The 23,577-nt window shown below is 56.7% G+C and overlaps 1 protein-coding gene across 1 annotated transcript in view; it reads right to left on the bottom strand.

The window, feature by feature from the left end:
* Positions 1–527: 527 nt before the first annotated feature.
* The window catches only part of SRCIN1 (SRC kinase signaling inhibitor 1), a 41,209-nt gene continuing 18,159 nt past the window's right edge, over positions 528–23,577 (bottom strand). The window contains exons 8-18 of the mRNA XM_068530910.1: positions 23,391–23,434; positions 22,911–23,098; positions 21,607–21,782; positions 16,379–16,509; positions 16,136–16,283; positions 15,549–15,795; positions 14,866–15,100; positions 13,100–13,254; positions 12,661–12,813; positions 8,051–8,197; positions 528–662 (exon numbers count right to left, since the gene is read on the bottom strand). Coding sequence (XP_068387011.1) covers positions 528–662; positions 8,051–8,197; positions 12,661–12,813; positions 13,100–13,254; positions 14,866–15,100; positions 15,549–15,795; positions 16,136–16,283; positions 16,379–16,509; positions 21,607–21,782; positions 22,911–23,098; positions 23,391–23,434 — 1,759 coding nt within the window. The remainder of the gene's footprint in view (positions 663–8,050; positions 8,198–12,660; positions 12,814–13,099; positions 13,255–14,865; positions 15,101–15,548; positions 15,796–16,135; positions 16,284–16,378; positions 16,510–21,606; positions 21,783–22,910; positions 23,099–23,390; positions 23,435–23,577) is intronic.

Consider the following 23,577-nt stretch of genomic DNA (forward strand, 5'->3'; position numbering starts at 1 on the left):
CCAGCCTGATTTTGGGGTTGGTCCAATGTCCAGGTTTTCCTCCAGGCAGGCTTCCGAGGAAGGGGAGAGGGGGTGTCTGTCTGCTCCAAGCCTCCACGGCGCAGAGCAGAGTTTGCTTGGAGTGCTCTTGGGAGGAGCGTGTGGGAGACAGGGAGGGGGGGCAGGGGTGCAGGAACTTCAGGATGGACTTGGGAGGGAAAGTGGGGAAAGAGAAAAGGAGGCATGATGACAGGAAGTGTGCCATTCTGGAAGAGGAAATCAAGGGAAGGTGTCATGTTTTGGTTTTTAGTTTTACTGGTTTTCTTTTTCTTTTTTTTCTTTTTTTTTTTAAAAAAAAAGATAATTAAAAGTGAATCATTAAAAAAACCAAAAACACCAACAGGGGATGGGCAGAGAGAGCTGAGGACGGGCCACCTTCGGGGGGTCTGGAGAATGGTGTCGGGGTGGGGTGGAGATGAAGGGAAGCCGAGGAGAGAAATGGCAGGGATGAGGGAGGGGGCAGGCGGGGGTGGGGGGTAAGGGAGTTTCTAGAAGGAGATGGAAGAATTCCTCGCCCCAAAGGAAGTCAATACGGGAATGGAGGTTCTGGAAGCCGAGGGCTTTTCCGAGACTGGGCTTGAGGTCTCATTCGACCCGCTCATCTCTTTAGACGGTTTAGTGGCCTGGAACAAAAACAGAGGTCAGGGGTCAGAGAGAGGAAGGGGAGGCTTCGCGCTGGCCCCCAGTTACAGTTTCAAAAAGTGAAAAATCTCCACAAATCCAAGAGAAAATTAACTGCAAACAGTAGAAATCAGAGGAGGATGTGGAGAGAGTGAGTGGTCCCCTGAGACAGGGGAGGAGGGGGGCCACAGCAGGGGCAGAAAGGGGGCACGGGGTTGGAACAGAGGGCCTGGGGTGGGAGGGTAGGTCCACGGTTACTGATAGGAAAGAGAGAAGGCGGGAGAGAGAGACCAGAGAAGCACAAGGGAGAGCAGCCCAGGGCCAGGATGGGGACCAGGACACGGACCAGGAGCAGACCGGGTGGGGAGCAGGGAGAGGGCAGGAGAAGGGAGGAAGAGGTGAAACGTTAGCTGTCAAAGGGGAGGCAGGAGGGGGGCAGCCCAGGCTGGGGGTAGGTGGGCCCAAGCAGCCAGAGCCCAGTCAGGGCCCCTTCCAACCTCAGCAGGTCTTACAGGGGCACCTGAGGAATGAGCTTGTCCTCCTGCGGGGGCGCTTCTTTAAAGACCCTCCCCCCGCCGCCTCCTGTCCCGCAAGTGTTCCTCCAGCTCTGAGCTGTGCCTTGTGGGTAACGGGAGGTCACCCCCTCACGACGTGTCCGGCACTCAGGGGTCACCTCTGACAGAAACAGCCGTGCCCCCTCCTCACCTCCAGCAGACCCCTTGCATTTACACTGGTCCTGGAGGTGATGGCCTGTCACAAACGCAGACTCCAGGGCCCCGCCCCAGGGTCCATCTTTTAGCGTGAGCTCAGGAATCTGCATTTTAGGCAGGCGCCCCACGTGATCCCGCTGCACAGTTAACTCTGAGATCACTCGATTAGGGCACCATAGACCAGGTTTCCTCCCTGTAGTTGTAGCCACTGTCCCTCCTGGCCTTGCTTAGCTACCGGCCCATCCTGATGCAGAAAGACAGACGGGGTGAGGGCTAGAAGCAGAGTGCTGTGGCTCACCGTCAGAGACCTCCTGCAGCCCAGGTCTGCGCACGGCCACGCCCTTTCTCCCCGACCTACATTATCACCCAGCTGCTGGGCAGCCCCTATCAGATGCTTCGCAGGGGGAAACCCAGACGGTGCCTCCCGCAGCCTGGAAGGGAACCAAGGAGACCGTATGTACCTGACTGGCTGACAGTGAACCCGCCCTTGAGGTTGCTGGTCACATTTCTTCCTCCACACGTGCACAGCAATCCAGCTCTGCGTTATGCTCACCACACTGCAGTCTGAGGTCTACATTTTCCCCTTTATGAACATCTAGGCAAGAGTTCCCCGTTTGGGTCTTCTAACCCCTCTCGTCGTGACTGGCTGCTCATTCCTTACTCAGAGGGGTTCCAGGCCCACAGCCCCACATCCTAGCAACCACTCAGCCCTTTGCCGAGTGCCACGTGCCAGGCATGGCCTGTGTTCGCAGGGTCCGGGTACCTGGGCCTGGAGACAGACTCATTTAAACACAACCAAGAGGGGACTTCCCCGTTGGTGCAGTGGTTAAGAATCCGCCTGCCAATGGAGGGGACATAGGTTCAAGCCCTGGTCCGGGAAGATCCCACATGCTGCAGAGAAACTAAGCCCGTGCGCCACAACTACTGAGCCTGCGTGCCACAACTACTGAGCCTGCATGCCACAACTACTGAAGCCCACACGCCTAGAGCCCGTGCTCTGCAACAAGAGAAGCCCCCGCTCGCTGCAACTAGAGAAAGCCCGTGCGCAGCAATGAAGACCCAACGCAGCCAAAAATAGAAATAAATAAATTAATTAAAATATATAATTAAAAAAAATAAAGACAACCAAGAGCTCTCTTCCTCCCTTATCACTTACTTTGGGCTCCAGTCCCGCCCCTCCCCGCCCATCATTTCCCGTTTAGAGTTCTTTCTCCCAAAGCCAGGTGGAAGGGGAGCACACCCGCTTTCTCCTGTGTCCCTTCACATCCCACTGCGTCCCAAGCCAGCTGTTGGTTCCCTCCTGGCTGTCCTCTTTGGTCTCAGCTCGCCTCTCTAGTTAAAAGCTTTTTCCATTCCTTCCCTTTAGCATTTGTCAAGAGCCTCGGTCTACTCCGAGCTTTGGTCTTTGGAACACCTGCCTTCCGGCTTGTGCCGCCACCTGACTCCTGCATTCACTCAGGTGATGTGTCCTCGCCTAGGCGATGTCCCCCTTCTCCTACAGCCGGTGCAAGGCCTTTAAACTTCAGCAAGCAGCAGCGTTCACCGGCTTATGTGCATACCCCCCTTCTGCATGGAGACCTCTTGTACTTGCTCTGTGAGCATTTGTTTTGTAACAACTTCTCAGGCCATCTTCCCTCCCGGGAGACTGGCCGCAGCAGCGTCCAAAACCCACTTTTCTGAAGCTGAGGGAGCATGTCCAACTGTGTCCAGTGAGCATGTCCTGTGCTGCTCAGAGCTCTCAGCTGGCACAGCTGCTGTCTCTGAAGGTTCTCGTTGCTTCCCTGTCACCAGCCAGTCCTCCCCCCGTTGCTCTTAATTATGTCCAGAGAAACAGAGCTTTGTCACCTTTGTGACAGGCAGAAACCTCATAGATGGTCAGCTTTAGCTGGGGGAGACTGGAACTGTTAGCCAGACCCAAAGGGCTGAATCCCCTACCCCTCCTCTTCCTGTGGGCCAGAGTCTAGCCCCCTCTCTGCGCCCCGAGCCTGCTGACCTGTCCCTCCGGGCTACGAGGCATAGATTTCCACACAAGCGTAGGTCATCTTTATGCTGCCGACCCTGTTGGCGCCTCCTCCAGGGCCATTCCCAGGGCCACCTCCTCCTGCCCACATGCCCTTCTTCCTAGCTATTTGCCTGAATCAGGCACTGGGCTGGCAGAAGAGGTGCGGCTTCCCCCAGCCCAAGGGGAATGGGTCCTGATAAAACCTAAGGCAATTCAAGCCGTTCCCTTCTCCTAGCCAGTGACTGATCTAGAGACAGGCAATGAGTAGAGAGGGGAGGTCAGTTGGGGGCCTCTGGGGAAGATTCTCCTGCTCCTAAAATGATCTGTGCGGCTAGGAGCCCTGGAATGAAGGCAGATGTGTTCGGGTGGGGCGGGATGCTGGGCCAACAGAACAGAAATATGGAAGGAACCCAGGTCTTGATGTCCTTGAGCTGCTGAATTCCCCAACCCTGGAACCTCCCTGCTTCTTGTTTCGTTAGCTAATACCTTTCCTTGTTGTTTAAGCCATTTTGGAGTTTCTGTTATGTGCAGCTAAAACCGCTTAGACTGCTACATGTGAGGCCCACCACTGTTCCTCTAATGTTGTTGTCAACAGCGCTCCCGTCACGAGTGCCGTCTCCCCAAGGGTTGGCGGCACCCACGGAGTTATGCTTCCCAGCAAAGCAGTAGAATCCAGCATTAGGACAAGCAGAATTTGTATCTGGCAGACCTGGGTTTAAGTCCCAGCTCTGCCACTTCCTAACCGTGTGACCTCAGGCACGTATCCCTCTGGGTCTTCATGTCGTTACTCGCAAAGCAGGGATAACAGTCCCTACAGCACCAGAATCACGTGAGACGATGCACACAGAGCACGAGGCCCAATGCCTGCAACTCGGGATGCAGGCAATAAATGGTAGCTATTATTATTATTATATCATTAGTATATTAACATTTCAAGTCTGCATTGTCTAGTTCCATCTGGATTGGGCCTGATCAGTGGCAAATTCATTCATTCATTCATCCATTCATTCACCTAACCAACAAATATTTATTGAGTGCCTATGTGTGCCAAGTACTGTTCTAGGTGCTGTAGGGATGTAGCAGTGACAAAAGGGTTAAGGCACATATTTTTAAAGATATAAAGTTGTTACGAGGATTAAATAAAATACTTAAAATTGGTACAGAAGAGGGGTGCTATTTTCTATTTGCCTCTCCATCCCCAGATCTGATTTCTGCCCTGCTCTGCACCCTGGTTGGCTGACCCCGCCATGCCTTGGCTGGCTGGCTTGGCCGGGTTTGGCCATTGGGGATTATGACAGGGCGGAAAGAGAGAGGGGGTAAAGTTTCTTCCTTACTCCCTCCCCACTTGGTGCCACGTCGCTGGCATGCTGTGCCCTCCATAACTAGAGCACCTACTGTCCAGCTCTCACAGGACTCCCTAAACCCTATGTCCCCGGACCCCTCTCCCCAGGGAGGTCCAGCTTCCTGCTCTCACTGGTCCCTGGGTGCCTCAGCATCTCTTGCTGGTCCCTTCATTACAGTCTCTTCACTGGAACCAATGGAGGAGATACACTAGGTGTCCAACAGTTGCTTAGCCCTAGTAGAAGAGGGGGTGTCCACAGTTTCATGCCTGCACCAAGCCCTTGATCCTTGTCCCCTGGGAATCTGGCTCTCATCCCACCCCTGAATCTTGAGCACAACATCCAAGAGCTTTTCCTCAATCATTTCCTCTGATTTCTTTCAGGCACTGTTGCACCCCCTCTTGGAACTTTCTCCACTCCTCCACCCCGATTTCTCTGTCTGGTCCTGGCACTTCTATTCCCCTCCCCCTCATCATTGGCAAGGCAGCTTCGAGCTCCTAGTGTCAGAACCACGAGATGAAGGAGAGGCCTCTGTCCAGCCCTTGGCCCTGACAAAGGTACAGTGCAGCCAAGCATGGTGGTGACTCCTTCCCTTTGGAGAGCGCTCTGTGGCTTTCGAAGCTCTTTCCCACACACGGTATTATATTACATGAACTCAGAAGCCGGCCTCTGGGTTTTCGTTCCCATTGTACAGATGAGGAAAGAGGCTGCAGAAGGCAGAGGACTTTGACCTGGGTCACAGACTGAGCTGGGATGGAACGGTGCCCTGGCCTGAGGATGGAGGGCCAGGTGATATGGGTGACTGGAGCAAATGGAGGGGCTGGGGTCGGGGGTGGGGGGGGCGGGCAGGGAGAACTGGGCTGAGGGAGCCGAGGTTGGTCATGAAGCGCCAGGGCGGCCAGTGAGGGAGTTTTGATTTTCTTACCCGGCCGGGGCTGGAGGGCACGGGTCGTATGCTGGGGGAGTGATAAAATCAAATCCACATTTTACAAACAACCCTCCCCACCCCGCAGGTCTACGAAGATAGGTTAGGGGTCACAGAAGTTGCAGGGAAACCTTAGAAGGGCACGCACTGGGGTACTGAGGCACAGGATAATTTTTTCCCCTGCTGCTTTATAACATTTCTTTACTTTAAAACATTTCTGCAAAGAACGTGTAATACTTCATTAGAGAGAAGATGCTTTTTTAAAGAAAGGTTTCTAGAAAAGTGAAAGTGACAGAGATACAGCCAGACCAGTCATGTGGGAAGAGAGAAGCACCACGTAGCTGGGGAAGGTGAGGGAGGGGGGGAGCTCAGGGGACCCCTCAGCGTAGGTGGATGCCCGGGGCCGGTGACTTTCCCAAGTGGCGAGCAGCGAGCAGCGGGGGCAGGCTTGAGCTCAGAACAGAGACCTGGGCAGGGACAGATGGCGCCTGGTGCCCAAGGAGAGGAGCACGTGGTGTGAGGAGCAGAGAGGCTGTGGAAGAAGATGGACGTGGAGGAGTGAAGAGGGGGGCAGAGGAGAGTTGCCCAGGAGGGTCAGTGAGGGCCGACAAGGGAGGAGAGGATGCCAAGGAGTGAGGGTCCCACGGCCCCCCAGTGCACGTAGGGGGGGCAGGGTATGTGCCCAACACGCTGCAGAGAGGTGGGTAGAGCACGGTGCAAAGAGGCCATTTGGAGGCCACTGGAGACCTAGCCAAGCCCAGGGGTGAGGCTGGAAGGAAGTAGGAGGAGGGGGTGGGTTGAGGAATGAATGGACGAGAGGGCGTGGAGGCGATGGAGGTGACTGGAGGGGTAGGAGAGAGGGCAACAGGTAGAGGAGCTGGGTGCTTGGGAGTCAGGGTGAGAGGCGGGGAGCATAATTCCAGAGGAGGGAGGTGCCCGCTGAAGAGGCTGAAGCAACTCTCTGCGGGGGTGGGGGGCAGGGTGTCAGTCTGGATTTGAACACTGCTCCAGCACTTGCCAGCCTTGTGACCTTGGGTAAAGCCTCAGTTTCCCCATCTGTCACATGGGGATAATACGGCCCATCCTCAGAGTAGTGAGTGTGCAATGAATTAATGTGTGTGTCTGGCACAAGTGAACACCCCGGGAATGTCAGCAGCTGTTTTAGACACCGAAGAGAGACCAGCCTGCACAGGATGAGGGGAACTCATCCTTGGTGGTGGCAGGAAAAAGAGCTGGGGTTGGGGTTGGCCGGATGTGTCTGGGGACCCATGAGGAAGACGGGTGGCCAGCAGGGAGCTAGTGAGGGGCCCGGCTGGCCCGTCTCCACTGGACTCTCCAGAGGACCAGCAGGCAGGCCTGTGTGCCCAGGGCTGGGCAGAGCCATGTGGTGGGAAGGGCTTTGGGATCCCTGGGTCCCAGTCCTGGCTTTGATGCCACCTTGCTGTGGGCCCGTGGGAAGTCCCTTTCCTTCTCTGAGCTGTCCCCTCATCTGTAAAGGAGGTGGCTAGACTTGCCCATCTCTCACCTCCTGCCTCTGAGCCTAGAACTTTCTTCAAGTCACAGCATCTGGACATTGCATGACCCCTACTCCCACCCAGCACTCAGAATGGACCTGGCATACAGGAACTGCTCGGAAATATTTACTGAACCAAATGAGTGCACTAAAGGTCTCTCTAAACATCTAGGCCTGAGGACCATCTGCATCTTCCGACCGGGCCACAGGTGAGCCACAGGGCAGAAACATCCACGGGTGAGGTTGTCAACTCTATATACCATCCCAGGCCCACTAATTAAATCTGAAAGAGGGTGCAGCGCCTCCACCACTACTACGGCACCCACCGGGGCGCCGAAGTACTTCTCCCCTTTCTCCCCCTCCCCATTAACCACACTGCAACCCAAACACGAGACTGAAAAGCAGATGCAAAACTGGTTTCTCCCTTAGTTGGGAGGTGGTCTAAGAGCTAAGAGGGAGGCTGAGATGAGAGTGGGGACCCCAGAGAGCAGGTGGGACCTGAGAGCAGAGGGAAGGAAGCAGAGGCGGGGAGTGGAGTGGCAGGAAGACAGGCATAAAGGCCCCTTCCACACCCCGGGGCCACCAGCCTCAGCAGGGTCTTGTCCAGGAGCGGCTGAGGAGACAGCCCTCTCTGGTCCTGAGTGAGGGGCCTTCTGAGAAAGGAGCCATCTGGCTGAGAACCAGATCCTGAGCGCTGGGACTGGAGAGAGGAAGGAGAAGATGGCTTAAGGGACCGGTGGGGCAGTCCTGGCAGGGAGGACCTCTCTGGGCCGCTGGCAGGAAGGTGGTCACAGGAATACTGGCAAGAGATGGCCAGCACACAGCACTGCCAGTGGGGAGGGGGAGGGGGTGGGGGTCTGGATGGGGCCCAGGCCCCGCCCGCGTGGTGCCCAGGCTTACCTGCTGCTGGGCCTGGATCCTCATGTACTCGGCCCTCTGCTTGCCATGCTTGCCTTTGTCGGGGCTGCCTGCCTGGCCCTGGGCCGCCTTCAGCCGAGAGGTCCCCGGAGTCACCACCTTCATGGGCGGCACACTGCCACCGCCACTCTGCAGGAAGAGGAACAGGGTCAGGATTGGAGGTGGGATCACACAGGCACCCCAGGCGCAGTGGGCCCTCTGAGACCTGGAGAGCCCTCCCTGGCTCCACATCCCCACCCAGGAATCAGGCCCACTCTCTGAGGCCAGGTTTAAGGCCTCCCTGCAGGAGAGGGGACGGGGCCCCCGGCCAGGTTCCCAACAGCTCCTGGGTGAGAACCCTGGTGGCTTCCTTGAGTAGCCCGGGGGCAGCTGGTGCCCTTCTGGGGGAGCCAGTTTTAAGGTGAAGGTCCCTGGCACCACCACCACCACCACTCCTGGCCCGAGAGAACGTGCCTGAGATTTGGGGGAGGGGTCTTTATAATGGCAGACAAAGTAGGATTGGCAGCCCCAGGCCCACAACTTCCTCTGAATGGGAGGATGGGGGCGAAGTCTCCCTAGAGATGGACAAGTCCAGCCCCCTTGAACCACCCCAGGGACCGGGCCTGCCCGGAAGGGTTCTGGGGATCCAGAGGCGCAGGCAGAGAAACAGCAGAGACAGAGAGAGTCAGACAGGAGAGGAGGAGGGGAGTGTGGGGATGGAAAAGGGGGAAAGAACTTTATTTGTCGGTTTACAGATACAGAGCAGAGGGGAGAGGCCCTGGTCTCCGCCACGGCTGGTTAGGCTGATCCCTGGGCAGGCCAGCTTCCCAGCCTGCCAGGGGCTCTGCCTGCAAACCCAGCCTGGCACCGGGCTCCCAGGAGGGTGGCGGGGCTGAGAGAAGGCCAGTGGGAGGAGGGGGCTGCCGTGGCGCTCCTGCAGCCTCCCACTCCCTCCAGCTCTGAAGACTGGAGCAGGAAGATAAGAGGAGAGGACGGGGCAGGAGGCAGCCACCTGGGGACCAGGGGGCGGGGGTGGGGGGCTGCCAGGGGACCCCGCGGCAGGGGCCGTGCCCATCTGGCTCAGGGTGGCTTCCAGCTCCCGGAGCGTCTCCTCCAGGCTGTCCATCCGCTGGGTGGAGGCACCGCGCCCCGTGCAGCCCAGGCCAGCAGCATGCTGACCCCTGCTCTCCCCGCTGCAGGGTTGGGCGTCGTGTCCAGAGTCTTTGAGGGTCTCCTCTGGGTAGGTCTCGGCAGCGGAGGGCTCCTGGGTCCTGTCTGGGGCAGATGCCCGAGAACAGGAGACCCCAGCTCCTTCCTTTTCTGGGCTGCAGCTCCCTGTCTCCAGTCTCTTCAGAGCCGCCCCTTCCTTCTCCAGCATCGAGCTGTTCCTGGGCTGGGAAACCTCAGCCATTAGCCCTGGAGGGGCCCGTGGATTACCCCAGCCCCTCCCGCTGCCAGCCAGGGTCCGGGGTCGTGGGGTAGGGGTTGTCCTAAGACCGGGATCCTCAAGCCTGGCCTCTGGTGGAGAGGGAGGTTTGGGGGCACACTCTGTCAAGATGATCCAGGGGACGCAGAAGGGCCTGGGGCCTGCGGCAGCCTGCGGGGACAGGAAAGATGAGGGAGAGTGTGATCCCTGCAACCAAAGCACCCTGAGCTGGGATGGGGGGTCACATGTGGGTGAGCCCAGCCCTTTCCTTTCACAGATGGGGAAACCGAGGCAGGGGAGGGTCCTGACTGAGTTTACCCAGCAAGTTAGAGGCAAAGCTGGGACTAGGATTCAGGCCTTTTTCCACCACATCCTACGGTCTCCCACTTTCTGGCAAAGATGCCAGTTTACCTAGAAGCACAGACACATGTTTACTTCTCATCACCCATGTTAAACTCTGAGAGCAGCTCTCATGGTTACTGCCAGGAGTTTGCCCATCTGTGCGATGGAGTAACAATAACGTGAGGCTGGTGGAAGATGAAGTGAGCTCAAGTGGGCACCTGCTTGGAACAATGCCTGGCACGGCGTTAAGTGCTCAATAGATATTAGCTATTTGTGGACTTGAACTGAATGTCCGAGACCCGCAGCCCCGTGTGGGTGGAGACCAGGTGTTGGCCTCTGGCCTCGGAGGGTGGGTCTGCCATCCTCATCTCAGGCCAGAGTCTCCTGGTCCCTACCCCTTACTTCCGGAGCTTTCTCTGACGGCTCCACAGTCACAACGGGAGGGGCTCAGCTAAGTCCCTCTGCTGCACAGGCTTGGGCAAAGCTAGAGCATCTGCCTCTGTGTGAGCGTCCCGGGCTCTGGCTTTGGTGGGGGCACAGAGAGAGGCCCCCAGTCACCCCTACCCAACTTGAGTGAATTCTGGTCTAATTCTGAGCAGAGTCTTATACCAGGAACTGCCATATACGCCTTCATCTTTAATCCTTTCTGTTGCCCGTGAAATGGCTACTACTCTCATCACTTTACAGATGAGAAAACTGAGGTGGGGGGGTGTCATGTAATTTACCCAAGGTCACTTACCCACAGCTAGCTAGTGGCAGAGCCAGGATTTGAACCCAGGCAGTCTGACTCCAAGTCCAGTGCTCTTTCCACTAAAAGGAGCCATGGGGAGATGTGTGGGGGGCAGCAGGGACCCCCCAGCCCCCCGGCCCAAGGCAACCCACCCAGCCCTGCCACCTGCTTACCTGGATGTGGGAGGTGCAGACTGGGAAGGCAGAGAGGGCGACCCATGCCCGCCTGGCTCCACTGCCCGATGGCGCCTCAGGATGCAGAGGGGCAGCCAGCCCAAAGGGCCAGTGGAGGGGCTCTGCCCACTGGACCCCACCAGGATTGGCTTCCAGGGCCAGAAAGGTGCAGTGGCTGGGTGCAGCGGGCCAAGGTGCCGAGGGCACAGCCAGCCTGGGGCAGCCCTGCCATACTGTTCACCCCCAGACAGCTCCTTGGACTGCTCTGTGCCCATCCTCTGCCCAGCAGACAGCACTGTCTACCCGTTTGGCGCTTGTCTGCTCCCCCCGCCAGGGAGCCAAAGCACCACCAGACCTCAAGCCAGGCTAGAAATCAGGTGGCGGCCAGCACAGAACCCACTGTGGGCCAAGAGAACCAGATGAGGAAGGTGAACACGTGCGTGCATGGGAGGCTCCCCTCTGCAGAGCAGACGCCCTCCTGCTACAACCTAACTGGCCAGAGGGAGAGATTCCCAGACCACCGCCCCGCAATTCCCCCTCCCCAACCAAGCACAGCCCCCTGGGGTGCAGACAGCAGGTCACCCTCAAATTCCCAAGAAAAAATAAAAAGGAAGTTAAGTGCAGCAGGACAGCAGCAAGGACTGAAGTTAGAGAGAAGGAAGAAACTCCCAATGCCGAAAGACAGAACCGGCAGCCAAGGAGGGGCATGGGGTGGAGAGAGGCTGTAAATGAGCCTTCCTCCTGGGCATCCTGGTGCCCAGTGCAAGGCATAGATTCTAGTGGGAGAAAGAGCCCCCACCTGGCACAGGCAGCAGAGTAGGGGAGATGGGGGCAGGGACTAGGCAAGGGCTCAGGACAGTGTCAGACTTTGAGTTGGGCCTAAAGTCATGTAACAAGCAAGATCCAAACTCCAATCTTGGACCAAGACAAAACGTGGGCTTCGGGCCAGACCTAAACTCTGGCTGCAGATAGGAACAAAATACCCAAGCCACCACAGGCCAGACCCGGAATCAAGCCTGTAAGGAAATGCAGACCCAAGGGGGGCCACCAGGTACCAGGCTGCTGGAGTCTGGAGAGGGAAGGAAGGCTGATGCACCCGTCCTTGGGGCGGGGGAGGGGGTGAGGCCGTGGCAGTGGCGGGACTCAGGGATGTGACTGGCAGGTTCTAGCGGGTTAGGTTAGCGTGAGAAGTGAGGAGAGGAAGCGTGGAGGCACAGGCAGAGAGAGCGCCGTGAGAGGTGGGGGGCAGCCCGTTACCTTCCATGTGGGGCCCGGGGCTGAGCCCCCAGGAGGCCCCGGGTCCTGGGGGAACAGCAAGGTGGGGATCGGCTGGCGGCAGGGCGTGGGGGGGAGGGGAGACACTGAGCTTCTCTCAAACACCTGGGGAGCAGAAGGTGGGGGCAGGTTTGGAGGAGGGGGTACAGGGAGGATGGGGGTGCTGGGCTCTGACCCAGGCACTCATGGGGAGGGAGTGGCCTGGGCTGGCACTCCTTGGCCCCTCACCATGGCCATTGGCCACCAGAGGCCCTGGTGGTCCAGGTCTTCAGCCTCTTGGAGAGGGGTGCTGAGAACACTCGAGTCTGGGTGACTTACAGCAGTGGGAGGGGGTCAAGGTATATAGGTGAGTTTGTTAGAGCTTCTGTTCTCAGAACACTAGGGGATGGGGGTCTCAGAGCACAGGAGGTGTCAGGGCAGTTGCGGGGCGTCTCAGACACTACAGTAAAAAACTCAAACATGCAGGGAGGGGCTTTAGACCCCCTCCCCCACTTTACCGTGGAGAAGAAACTGAGGCAAGAAGGACAGGATCCTGAACCAGCCTCAGTGGGGAGCCAAGAATCCAGTCCCCTGTCCTAGTCCGGGCACCTCACCCTGGGGTCAGCTTGACAGGGAAAGGGAGGGGGCCTGGCTGACGCCTCAGGGGCCAGGTGCGCCCCTGACCCACCTCCAGCTCTGCGATGATGCGGTCCTCATCGTCCTCATCCTTGATGGCAGAGGCCATGATGGGGGGTGTGGAGGCCGGGCGGGCCACCTCGGACACGGCTCGGCGCAGCTTCACTTGGGGCTTCTGCACCTCCAGCTCCTCAGACTCGGCCTTCTGCAAGGGCCCGGTCCCCATCAAGACCAGGCCCTGGCCCCCTCCAGCTCACCTCCTAGGCCCTATCACTTCCAGACCATCTCCCACCTGCCCCAGCTCCTCATCTGCCGGGATGGCCCCTTCCCATGGAGGAAGCCCAAGCCAGAAGTAGAGTCACCACTGGCCAGCCTCCTTCCTTTCCTTCCACTTCCTCTGAGAGAGGGGACCACCCCAGAGAGTCTCCAGAGGTCATCTCAGGCATGCCCCCAACTCAGCCCCCTGACCCCTACCCAAGCGGTGGCGGTACCTTGATGAAGGCCGAGTCCTTCTTGCTGGTGACCACGACCTCTCCAGTGCGCGTGGTGGTCAGGCCATGGGAGGAGGGGAAGCTCCGGCGGGGAGGGGGCGGCGGGGGCGACTTGGAGGGCTTCTCCGTGCGGTATCGGGGCACTGTCAGCTCATCTGCGGGCAGCCAAGGGACTGGGGGTCAGGGGACTCGTAACCCTGGAGTCTGTGCGCCACATCTGACTCCGGGGTTAGGATAAACCTGGCTTCCTCCTCCAGGGAGGAAGGGAGAGGAACGCTCAGGGGAAAGGACACAGGCCCCCTCCTCCTTCTCTCCTACCTCCCCGTGCAATCCAACCCCAAGCCCTGTTGCTCCTCCCCTTACAGCACTCTCACGCCTTGCTACTCAAAGTGTGGCCCGTGGAACAACAGCATTGGCAGCACCTGGGAGCTTGTTAGAAATGCAGAAGCTCAGGCCCCACCCAGAGCTGCTGAATCAGAATCCACGTTCTAGCAGATCCCCGGGTGATTTCACGTGCACATTCAAGTCTGAGAATCGCTGCTCTAATCCATCCCTTTCTTGCCCGGCCCTCAGCCCTGCCCTGCACAGATCTTCATCCTTTCTCCATCAAGAGAGAGTGGTTATACTATTCTGAGAGTCTGACCCCACCCACCAGGCTCTCCTTTCCCCCAGTTCTTCCTGGGGTGGGGGCTGCTTCCTGGGCAACCTTCAGAAAAGTCACTCAAGCCTGACATTCCTCTGCCTTTGATCCCCCAGTGATTCCCCATGACCCCAAACCATGTTCAAGTTTCTTGGCCCAGCACCCTCTGTGCCTGCCAACCTTTCAGCTTCAGCTCTGCTTACTACTCCCTGGTCTGGACCCAGCTGGGCAACACCAAACACACACCTCCAGGCATTTGTATGTGCTGTTTCTCCCTGGAATGCCCTCTCTCACTGGCCAGGGAAATGCAAGACTCCAATGGAAAGTCCCCTTCCGTGGGAAGCCCTTCCTGCCCTTCCAGGGCCTCCTCTAGGACAGCATTTAGCACCTGAATCCTGTTTCTGGTTTACACACGAGGTATGGCCTGGGACAGATTACTTAACCACACTGAGCCTTAGTGTCCTCATCTGTAAAATGGAAATAATTACTATATCTGCCTCCTGGGATTGTTGTAAAATTATAAGGATTGATACGTAGAAAGCATTTGGAGCAGTTCTTGCCGCATAGTAAGTGCTTGATAAACACAGATGTTAGTATTATTCTCCCACGAAATTTTAAGCTCTTTGAAAGCAGCCTTATCTCCTTATCCCCAGCACCTAGCACATAGTGGGTGCTTAACAAATATATGTGGCAGGAATGAATAAATGCGTGAATGACAATTGCCATTTCTGGTTCGGGTTTCTCACAGGCTCAAGGAGCCCAGGAACCCCGTCCGTATAGCTCAGCGCTGCACCCGCACCCCGTCTCAGCACAGCCTCGCTTCTGGCACACACGCTGGGTCAGAACGTGCAGGGGGATGACCCTCTGCCTGGACTTGCTCGTCCTCCCTGCATGGTCCTCTCAGCAGCAGTCAGAGCAGTGGGAAGAATCCCTGGATGGAGTCCAGTGCTATCCCGTCCTTCTGGGTCTCCCTTCGTGGCTGAGGGGCAGGCCAGCACCTCCCTCCTCTGGCAGCCCGACCACAAAGATTCTCACTCCCAAGCGCCTCCCCCATCAACCTGAGAGCTCCCGAGGCTGGGGCTCCCCTCCTCTGGGCTCTTCGCCAGCCCCCTACCTGCCCCCATACCTGAGCCTCTCCTTCCACTGGGCTCCGTTCGGGGGGTTGCCTTCTGGCCGTGGGGCATCTTGGGGGGCTTGTGGTCAGGGGTGGGGGCTGGGCCGGGGTGGGCCTTGCTCCCACAGTCCAGGTCAGGGATGGCCTTCAGCAGCTCTGCCTGTGTCTCCTCCAGAAGCCGGTTGATGTCCTTGGCGCTGTACTGGGTCAGGGCTGCCCGCTTCTCCTCCCAGTCCCGCTCGGCAGCCTTGAGAGGAGGGGTCGACAGTCAGGACTGAAGCGGCTGCCCTGCTCCTGGACCTTTGGGGCCTCAGCCATCATGCAAGGAATGGAAAGGAAGCCTCCCGTTTGGGCCGAGCCTCGGGCTTCTCCTTGAGTATTACATGCTTTCCCTGTGAGCCTGGAATACCACCTTCATTACAAACTACTCTTGGGATAAACTTAGACCTGCTTTTAGACATTCTATTCTGTTTCACTGAGCACATAATCTACTCCTATGCTAACACCACACTGCCTTGATTATCATAGATTTATAATATGCTTTTCTGTCTAGCAGGACTAATGTCACCCTCAATACGCTTCTCGGACTTCCTCGTCTCCCAGGAACAAGTCCCCACGTGTTGGCACTTGCCAATCTAGGATGGTGGTGAGAACGTGTGAGCCTAGTTCTGGCCCCCCCATGCCGGGCCCAGCACCTCAACAGACACAGCCTTGTCCATGCTTCTCTTGCCAGGAGTGTCCAGGCCTTTGGTGGGGTTGCCCGCCTTCGGGGTCGGAGGGGCCCCCTCGGTTGGCCCGCTCATCTCGTGGAGCTTCAGTGGAGGGCTGGGGGGTGGCATTTCAAAGTCTAAGCTCTTGTTGAAGTCAGTCTCTGCTGTCACCTTCTTGGGGGACTGATTCAGGAGGTTGCTGGGGGGTGGCCACGCACCTTCGTCCACTTGCCTGGGGTTGGGAGAGTTGGGAGCAGCTGTGAGGCCTGCAGGGTGGTGGCCCCATGGGAGGGAAGCCTGGCCTGGGGGAGGTGGGGTTTGAGGAGGGTTCTGGGATCTTGCAGGACAAGTGGAAGGGCCTGGGAAGGAGTGACTGCATCCGGCAAATGGGAGGGCCAAGCCTACAACATGCACGGGGCCACAGGTCAGAGCTGAGGTGCAGATCCAGTCTGCACACCAGTGAGCTTTGTGGGAATTGGGATAAGGGGTCAGGTTGACCTATCAATCTAGCTCAGTGTGTGACCCCACTGGGAAACTGGAGGTCAGAGATAAGAACTCAGGGATAGAATGACCTTCGGATCTGGGCCAGCGTGTCTGTGACCCCACGGCAGCGCTTGAGTAGCCCATCCAGGCGCTGTGGCTCCTCCTTCAGGAACTTCACTGCCTCCACCTCCACACGCAGCACTACCCGCATCTTGCTCTGCAGGCCTGGGAAGTGAGCTGAGGGGAAGGGAAGGAGTGAGCTGGGGAGGGAGCAGCTCCGAGGATTGGGAGGATGGGCAGTGGGGTGGGGGTAGGGGTGCCCCCAGGCTCACCCTTGAGTTCAGTCAGCGTCTCCCCGAGCTGCTTCAGCACCAGCGCCTTCTCTTCCAGCTCGGGCCCAGGCACCAGTCGGTGGTTGTGGGACACATCCCTCTGGATCTTCTCCACCGACTTCTCCAGGTCACTGCAGCCACAGAAAGACCCTTTCAGCCCCTCTGGCCCCAGCCCAGCCCCCTGAAATTGGGCAGCTGGAAAGAAATCAGGCCACCAATCAGATCAAAATTAAAAGCCATCCTCCAGGCCACAAGCCCAAGTGAAATCAGAAAGCCAAACTTCAGAGATGAGACTTCAGAAGCACTCCCTAACAGGTGCCCTGGGTCCCCTCTTTGAAGTTCTGATCTTTAGCAACATCAATCCAAATCTCCCTCCTGATAACTTGCATCCTCTGATACTCATTATGCCAAGGACACAGCAGAGAAATTGGCAGCTTTTCAGAGAACTGGAGGCAGTTGCATGTGCTCCTAAAGAGTCTCTTCTTTTTCAGGGTGGCACTGCCACGTCCATCTACCTTTGCTCAAGTGATCCAGACACTCAGCCTCTTTCCTCAATGACAAAGCTGCTTTCAATTTTCAGATGGTTTATGCTGAGCTTGTGGGGTTTTTTTCTTTTTTTAAAATTTATTTATTTATTTATTTTTGGCTGCATTGGGTCTTTGTTGGTGCGCTCAGGCTTTCTCTAGTTGTGGCGAGCGGGGGCTACTCTTAGTGGCGGTGCACGGGCTTCTCACTGAGGTGGCTTCTCTTGTTGCAGAGCACAGGCTCTAGGTGCGCAGGCTTCAGTAGTTGTGGTGCGTGGGCTCAGTAGTTGTGGCTCACGGGCTCTAGAGCATGGGCTCTAGAGCACAGGCTCAGTAGTTGTGGCGCACGGGCTTAGTTGCTCCGCGGCATGTGGGATCTTCCCGGACCAGGGCTGGAACCTGTGCCCCCTGCATTGGTAGGCAGATTCTTAACCACTGCACCACCAGGGAAGCCCTTGTGTCATTTTAAAACCCTCCATATTTCTAAAATGTAAATCAGACCACCAAGTCACCACCACCTGTTTTGAACCCGAAATGGATCCCAACATTTTGAGGCTAAAATCCAAACTCTTCAATGTAGCCAAGAAGAGTATGAGGGTAGTAGTTGAAAATTTGGCTCTGGAGTCAGACAGATCCAAATTCCAATCCCAGCTCTGCCCGACCCAGCAGAGATCTTAGACAAGTTACTGACTGCCTCCAGGTCTCAATTTCCTCACCCAAAAAAATGGGGATGGTAAGAGTTCCTCCCTCCTGGGGCCACTGTGAGGATTAAATGAGCTAATGCAAAGGGTCAGTCCCTGGGAGCTGCTCTTGTTTTCCCTCCAGCTACATCCACTGTCCTCCTCGTCTGGCCTGCTTTTGTTTAGAACCATCCAGAATTGCTGAGGTCCTCGTATGTGCTGCTCTCCCTGGGCCTCTATAATGCCATTTCCTCTGCCTAGAACACTCCATTTCGCACCCCCGCCCACCTACACTTCCCTACAACCTCTCCCCCCTTCCCTACACTTGGGGTTGGGGGTCTGCTTCCTCCCTGGAGCTCCTGTTTGCTGGGCTAAGCAACTCTAGGCAGGCAGACACCATGTCTTTCTGATTCATCTCTGATTTCCAGCACCTGGCATGGTGCCTGGAGCAGAATAAATGCCTGGTAAATAATTATGGAAGGAATGAATAAGTGAAAGAAGGAACTCTGCCCAGGTAGGTCATCTCAGTTGTGTACTTGAGTCACTGATGTCCCTGACCCACATGCGGGACTCTACATACATTCCTGTCGAACACCATCTGTTGGATTTCAGCTCAACAATCCATGTAGGAACAACTTTTGAATCTCAGTTCTACCATCCAACAGATTTGCTCCCCCTCAAAGCTCTGTGTCATCAGCAAATCTTATCAGCATGCTTTATACATCTTCATCCAACTAGCGGGTGAAAAGACAGATCACACTGGAGCCAAGGACAAAATCCTGTGAGTCAGCACTACCAGTTAAAGAGCTATCTTGTACTAAGTGCTTACAGCCTGCCAGGTGCACATTCATCTCCTCACTTTCTTTACCTTATTTAATCCTCACAACAAATCCTGTGAGTGGGAACCATTATTACCTCCAGTTTACACACAGACAAACAGTAGCTTAGACACTAGACTACATTTCCCAGCCTCTCTTGCAGGTAGAAGTGGCCATTCGACTGAGGTCTAGCGAATGGAATATGAGTGGAAGGGGTACATGCTGCTTCCAGACCTGGCCCCTAAAAACCTCCCATGTAAGCTCCTCCATGCTCACTTCCCCTTCCTGTTGGTTGAAAGATAATGACCCTGTGGATAATCTTGGAAGACACATATTGAAGATGGCAAAACCTCCATTAGCCTGGGTCCCTGAATGACTGCATGGAGGAAAGCCATTCCGCTAACCCACCAAAACTGTTCCATGAGAAAGAAAGGTATATTGATTACTTTTGAACCATTATACAATTTGTTACAGCAGCTAACCTAACTAATTAATTAGCTACCCTAACTAAGCTACCCTAACAATGGGCTTTGGCATTAAAAAAAACAAAAAGAGGCCCAGAGAGATTAAGTAACTTGTCCAAGGTCACACAACTATTTTGTGGCAAAGCAGGATCTACTCCTGTCTGACTTCAGCCATTGGGTTCTGCTGCATCTCCCTCCCACACTGGACTAACATCACCCCACACCCACCCGCTGTCCCACCCAGCCTTCACTCCGCCACATGCAAGAGAACAACTCTCTTTTGATGTGTGTGATACCTGACTGGCTCAGGGTGGGCCAGTTTTGTAAAATGGTCACTCCCAAACATCACTCTGCAGAGGAAGGGACCTTCATTTAACAGAGCACTCAGGTAAGCCTTCAGGAGGAAATAACACTGCAACTCTCAGGCAGAAGGGACAAGGCCCCCCCTTAGGCTCAATTAGCACCTCGATTTTCTGATCATACCATCTGCCAAAGTTTGGGGCCCCATAGCCTGGGCAGGCTCTGCAAGTGAGTCCAGACCAGCCCAAGTCTAGACACTGGGATCAGAAAGTAGTGGGGCTTTCCAGACCCAGGTTTAGTTCTAGAGGAGTTGAGAGGTGAGGGTCAGGACAGAACCAGCTATATAATTTGGGGGTCTCAAAGCAAAATGAAGATTTTGCCCCTAGTTTAAAAATTAAGAATTTCAAGATAGTGACAGCAGAGCATTAAGCCAAGCATGGGCCTTCACAAGTGTGGGGCCCTGTGCGATTACACAGGTCACATGCTTACAAAGCTGGTCCTGGGCTGGGTCACGTTATGCTCCAGAGGCCAAAAGGTCTCAGTCAGCAGAGGCTTTCCCTAAGGGCAACGTCTAGACAGAGCTCAAGTGCTTGGCTAGAAGGACAGGTGAGTGAGCCACGCTGAGTGAAGCACAGAATCAGCCTTTACTTCCAGCAAGATGCCAGGGCAAAAGGAAGGGGCAGAGTGAAGCCGAGCAAGAGCAAGTGTACAGGGGCTGCAGCCAGAGCAGGGGTAAGGATGGGCCTGCTGGCTGACTTAATGCCAGGAGGCTATGGGAGCTGGGCAGGGACGTCCCCCTGGCCAAGCCGAAGCCACTGCAGTGCTGGTGTGCAGCCCAGGCCCCACTCAAAAAAAGGCAGGAACTCCTTTCGAAGTAGATGGAGAATCCTGCCGGAAGCATGTATCAGCCCCCAAGCTCTCTCAAGTGAGCAGTCCGAGCAATGGGTTTGATAACAGGGCAGCGGGTAGGGAGTCTGTGTACTCCTGGAGAACTGAGGCCCCCAGGAAGCTGCGGACCAGACACTCATATGACAGGAGCATAAATACATCCTTTCATCCCTTCTGCCTCTGTACTTTTATATTTCCTTTTATTTTCCTTTAATGTCTCAGTAAAGTTCCTTTTGAAAATTCCAACCCCGCTCCTCTGTGCTGAATAAAAAGGGGCAAAAAGGGGACAGGAAAGTTGGGTAAATGGAATTCCCTGGGTAAGGGGGGATGGCAGCCATCAGTCTACTTGGAGATCTGACAAGAGTTGTCACTCAGCTGTCACACTAGGGGTGATGCAGTGGCTGCCACCAGCTTATTTCCAAGTGGGATGGCCCCTTATTTCATCTCAGCCACAAGGGGTCATGAGAATCTTTGCCCTGTGCATCACTGAAAAGCACATGTACTTATAGGCTGTGAGCCCAAGACTGAGGAGCAGGGACCCTTTTCAAGTAGCGCCTTGCAAGTGATTCAGCCAATTATGACCTTGGTGAGAAAGCTGGGCCCCTCTGAGCAGCCTCCCCGGCTCCGAGTCGCTGACCAGTAGAATCCAAGTCCTCTCTGGAAAGGATTGCGAAAATCTTAATACTGGGCACAGGTGAGGAAGCTGAAGTGCAGAGACGGGCAAAAACTGTCGTGATCGAACAGCCTCTCAGTGTTGGAGCTGGACCTCAGGCCCCCTGTGCCCTGTACCACCAAGAGGGAGACCAGATGGAGGAGCAGGGCCTCTGTCTGAGACCCCAGGGACTGACCAGGGAAGGCTGCAGTGGGCTGGGTCTGCTCACTCAGTGGATGGACAGCGGCAGGCAGCTTCTCCCTTCAATGGTGCCAGACAATCGAATCTTGGCCAGACAGCCATTTGCTAAATTTGGATCAGAGGACTGTCTTCTGTTAACCCTTCCATGTCTAAGCATTTGGGGGTGGGGTGTTCTCTATTCCTGGAGCCCTGTTTCAGCTGCACTAGGATGGGAGGAGGGTTCTCCTTGGCTATACCTGGTCTCAGAGATCAGAGACTTGGAGTGGTGGCAACTGTGACTGGTCAGCACCAAGCTGACCAAGCTGGCCACACCTGAAAGCTCCACCTGAATACCTGAGGGTCAGCTTGCATGGGTCACGAGCCAGAATGAAAGCAGGCAGAGGGCAGAGTGACATCGGGCAGCTGGACGCATGAGAGTAAGGCTGCAGGCCACGGGGAAGCCAGACTGTGGACCGTTAGGAAGCAAGACCATAGCAAAAGCAGGCATCAAGCCAGAAAAAAAGAAAACAGGAATTGTGCCAGATGGTCAAAGGTTTGTGGGTCACAGAGAAATCAGGCCACAGAGGAGAAGGAAATCAGGCTTCAGAACGTCACCTGTGATTCAGAAGGAAGGGAGCTTCGCCTCCCGGTGAAATCAGGTTGCCGGCCAGCCACCCAGGCCGCAGCCCCAGCCCTCCCTCCAAAGGTGGGCCCAGCCTCACTTGAGCTGCTGGGTAATGAGCTCCTCGTCGTTGAGGTAGCGCAGCCGCTCCTCCTCCACTAGGGTGCGCTGCCGCTGCAGCGGGTCCTCCTGCCGCCGCGCCGCCTCCGACACGCGCATGCTCAGCTCCGCCTCCGTGCCCTTCAGCAGCGCGCGCAAAGACTCCAGGTTCTGTAGCTGCGGGACGCAGACGGACCGATGGACGGGGGTGGGAGGGAACGGAGGCGCGCAGCCGGGAGAGGGCTAGGAGGAGGCAGGCAGAGGAGAGCCCGACGCGGGGCAAGCTCCACGGAAGATACCAATGCTCGGCTGTGGCCGTGAGCAGCAGTGAAAGGGTGGGATGGTGGGGGGGCACAGGCCGAGGGCTTAGTTCTGGGGAAGAATAGAGGCAGGAGGAGAACGGCCTGGGATAGTGGAGGGAGGAGTGCCAAGTTGGGCCGTGCAGAAGGTGCAGCTGCATGGCCGTGGCGGTTAGCTGCAGCGAAGGGGTAAGATGGTGGGGGGCGGAGGACAATGTTTCGTGTCTGGGGAAATATAGAGGCAGGAGAACGGGGTAGCGGATATTTGGGGGGCAAGGGGTGGCCCTACCTAGGGCCCTGCCCACCTTGCGGCTGCATGGCTATGGCTTCGACGAAGGACTCAAGCACTGGGGTTTGATAGAGCTTCCGTGGCTGGGCCGGGAAAACCGAGTTCTAAGGCCGAGTTGGGGCAAAGGTGGGGGTGGGCGAGATCTTACCCATTGCCCAGATGGCAACTCTCTGCCCCCTCTCCAGCCTGTCTCTACTCATTATTCTCACCTGACGGGCCCTGGGATACTCTCGAGGAGCGGGCACAGCGATGCCAGGCTCCTGACTGGTGGGACCATCTGCCAGGCGGGGCAGGCCCGGGAAGACTGTGCGGGCTCAGGAAGGGAGAGCTGAGGGGATCTGGGGGAAGGGCTTCCGCCCAAGGGAGGGGAGGGGGTAGAGAATGCGGGGCAGGAAGGGACAGGGACTGCCCTGAGGGATACTGACAGGAGAAGAGGGCTCAGTGAGGTGGATTGGGGCTTCCGGAGAGCGGTGAGGATTCAGGAAAGGGGCAAGAGGGCTCAGTGAGGGGGACCCGGGCGAGGGATGGGGGCTTGGTGAGGGAGTAGAGACTCAGCGAGGTGGCGAGAGTTCGAGGAGGGTTTCTGAGAGCAGCCCAGTGAGCGGCGGAGGGCCTCGGGATGGGGCAGACTCGCGGGAAGGAGTTTCGTGGGCGGGTTCTGGCGGGGCGGGGTTTGAGGAAGCGGGGTACAGGGCGACGCCCCGGAGAGGGTGGTACCTGGAGCTTCCGCAATTGCTGAAGCTGGCTGCGCAGGTCATTGGTGCTGTTCTGCAGGCCACGCAGGTGTAGCTGCATCTGCAAACGGTTGATGGCAGTGGGCTGCCCCGCAGGCGTGCTGCTGGCCGAGGGCGGGGGAGGGCCGGACACTGGGGTGGCCCCGCTGCTCCGGCTGCCTGACCCGCAGGCTGCACACAGGGACCACGAGGATGGGAGAAAGGGAAGAAATCGTGAGCCTGGGGTAAAGTCCTCCCCACTCCTGACCCCACACAGCAGCCACAGAGAGACGTGGCTCTGGCTCCCTGCCCCAACTAGTGGTCAGCCCTCTGCGAGGAGCAAAGCGCCGGAGCGAAGGCATCTTGGTCTAAGGTGACTACTCATTTATCCATTGAAGCCTGGTGATGTAGCCACTTTACAGATTAGGCATCTGAGGCTCAGAGAGGGCAAGAACCTGTGGGGGAGGGGAGAAGGGTCACTCACGTGCTGAGGGGGTGGCTGCTCCATTGGAGCCTTCGATCTTCTCACTGTGGCACAGGGAAAAGATGGCCATCAGGGGGTCCAGGCCCCAGACTGTCAAAGCTGGGTGAGAGCTTAACATAAACTCCTCCAGTCCCCTGATCTCAGGACGGAGTCCCAGAGAAGGGAGGCGACTCACCCAGGGCAAGAT

This window comes from Eschrichtius robustus, chromosome 20 (genome assembly GCF_028021215.1).
Source record: "Eschrichtius robustus isolate mEscRob2 chromosome 20, mEscRob2.pri, whole genome shotgun sequence".
In the NCBI taxonomy this organism is placed as follows: Eukaryota; Metazoa; Chordata; class Mammalia; order Artiodactyla; family Eschrichtiidae; genus Eschrichtius; species Eschrichtius robustus.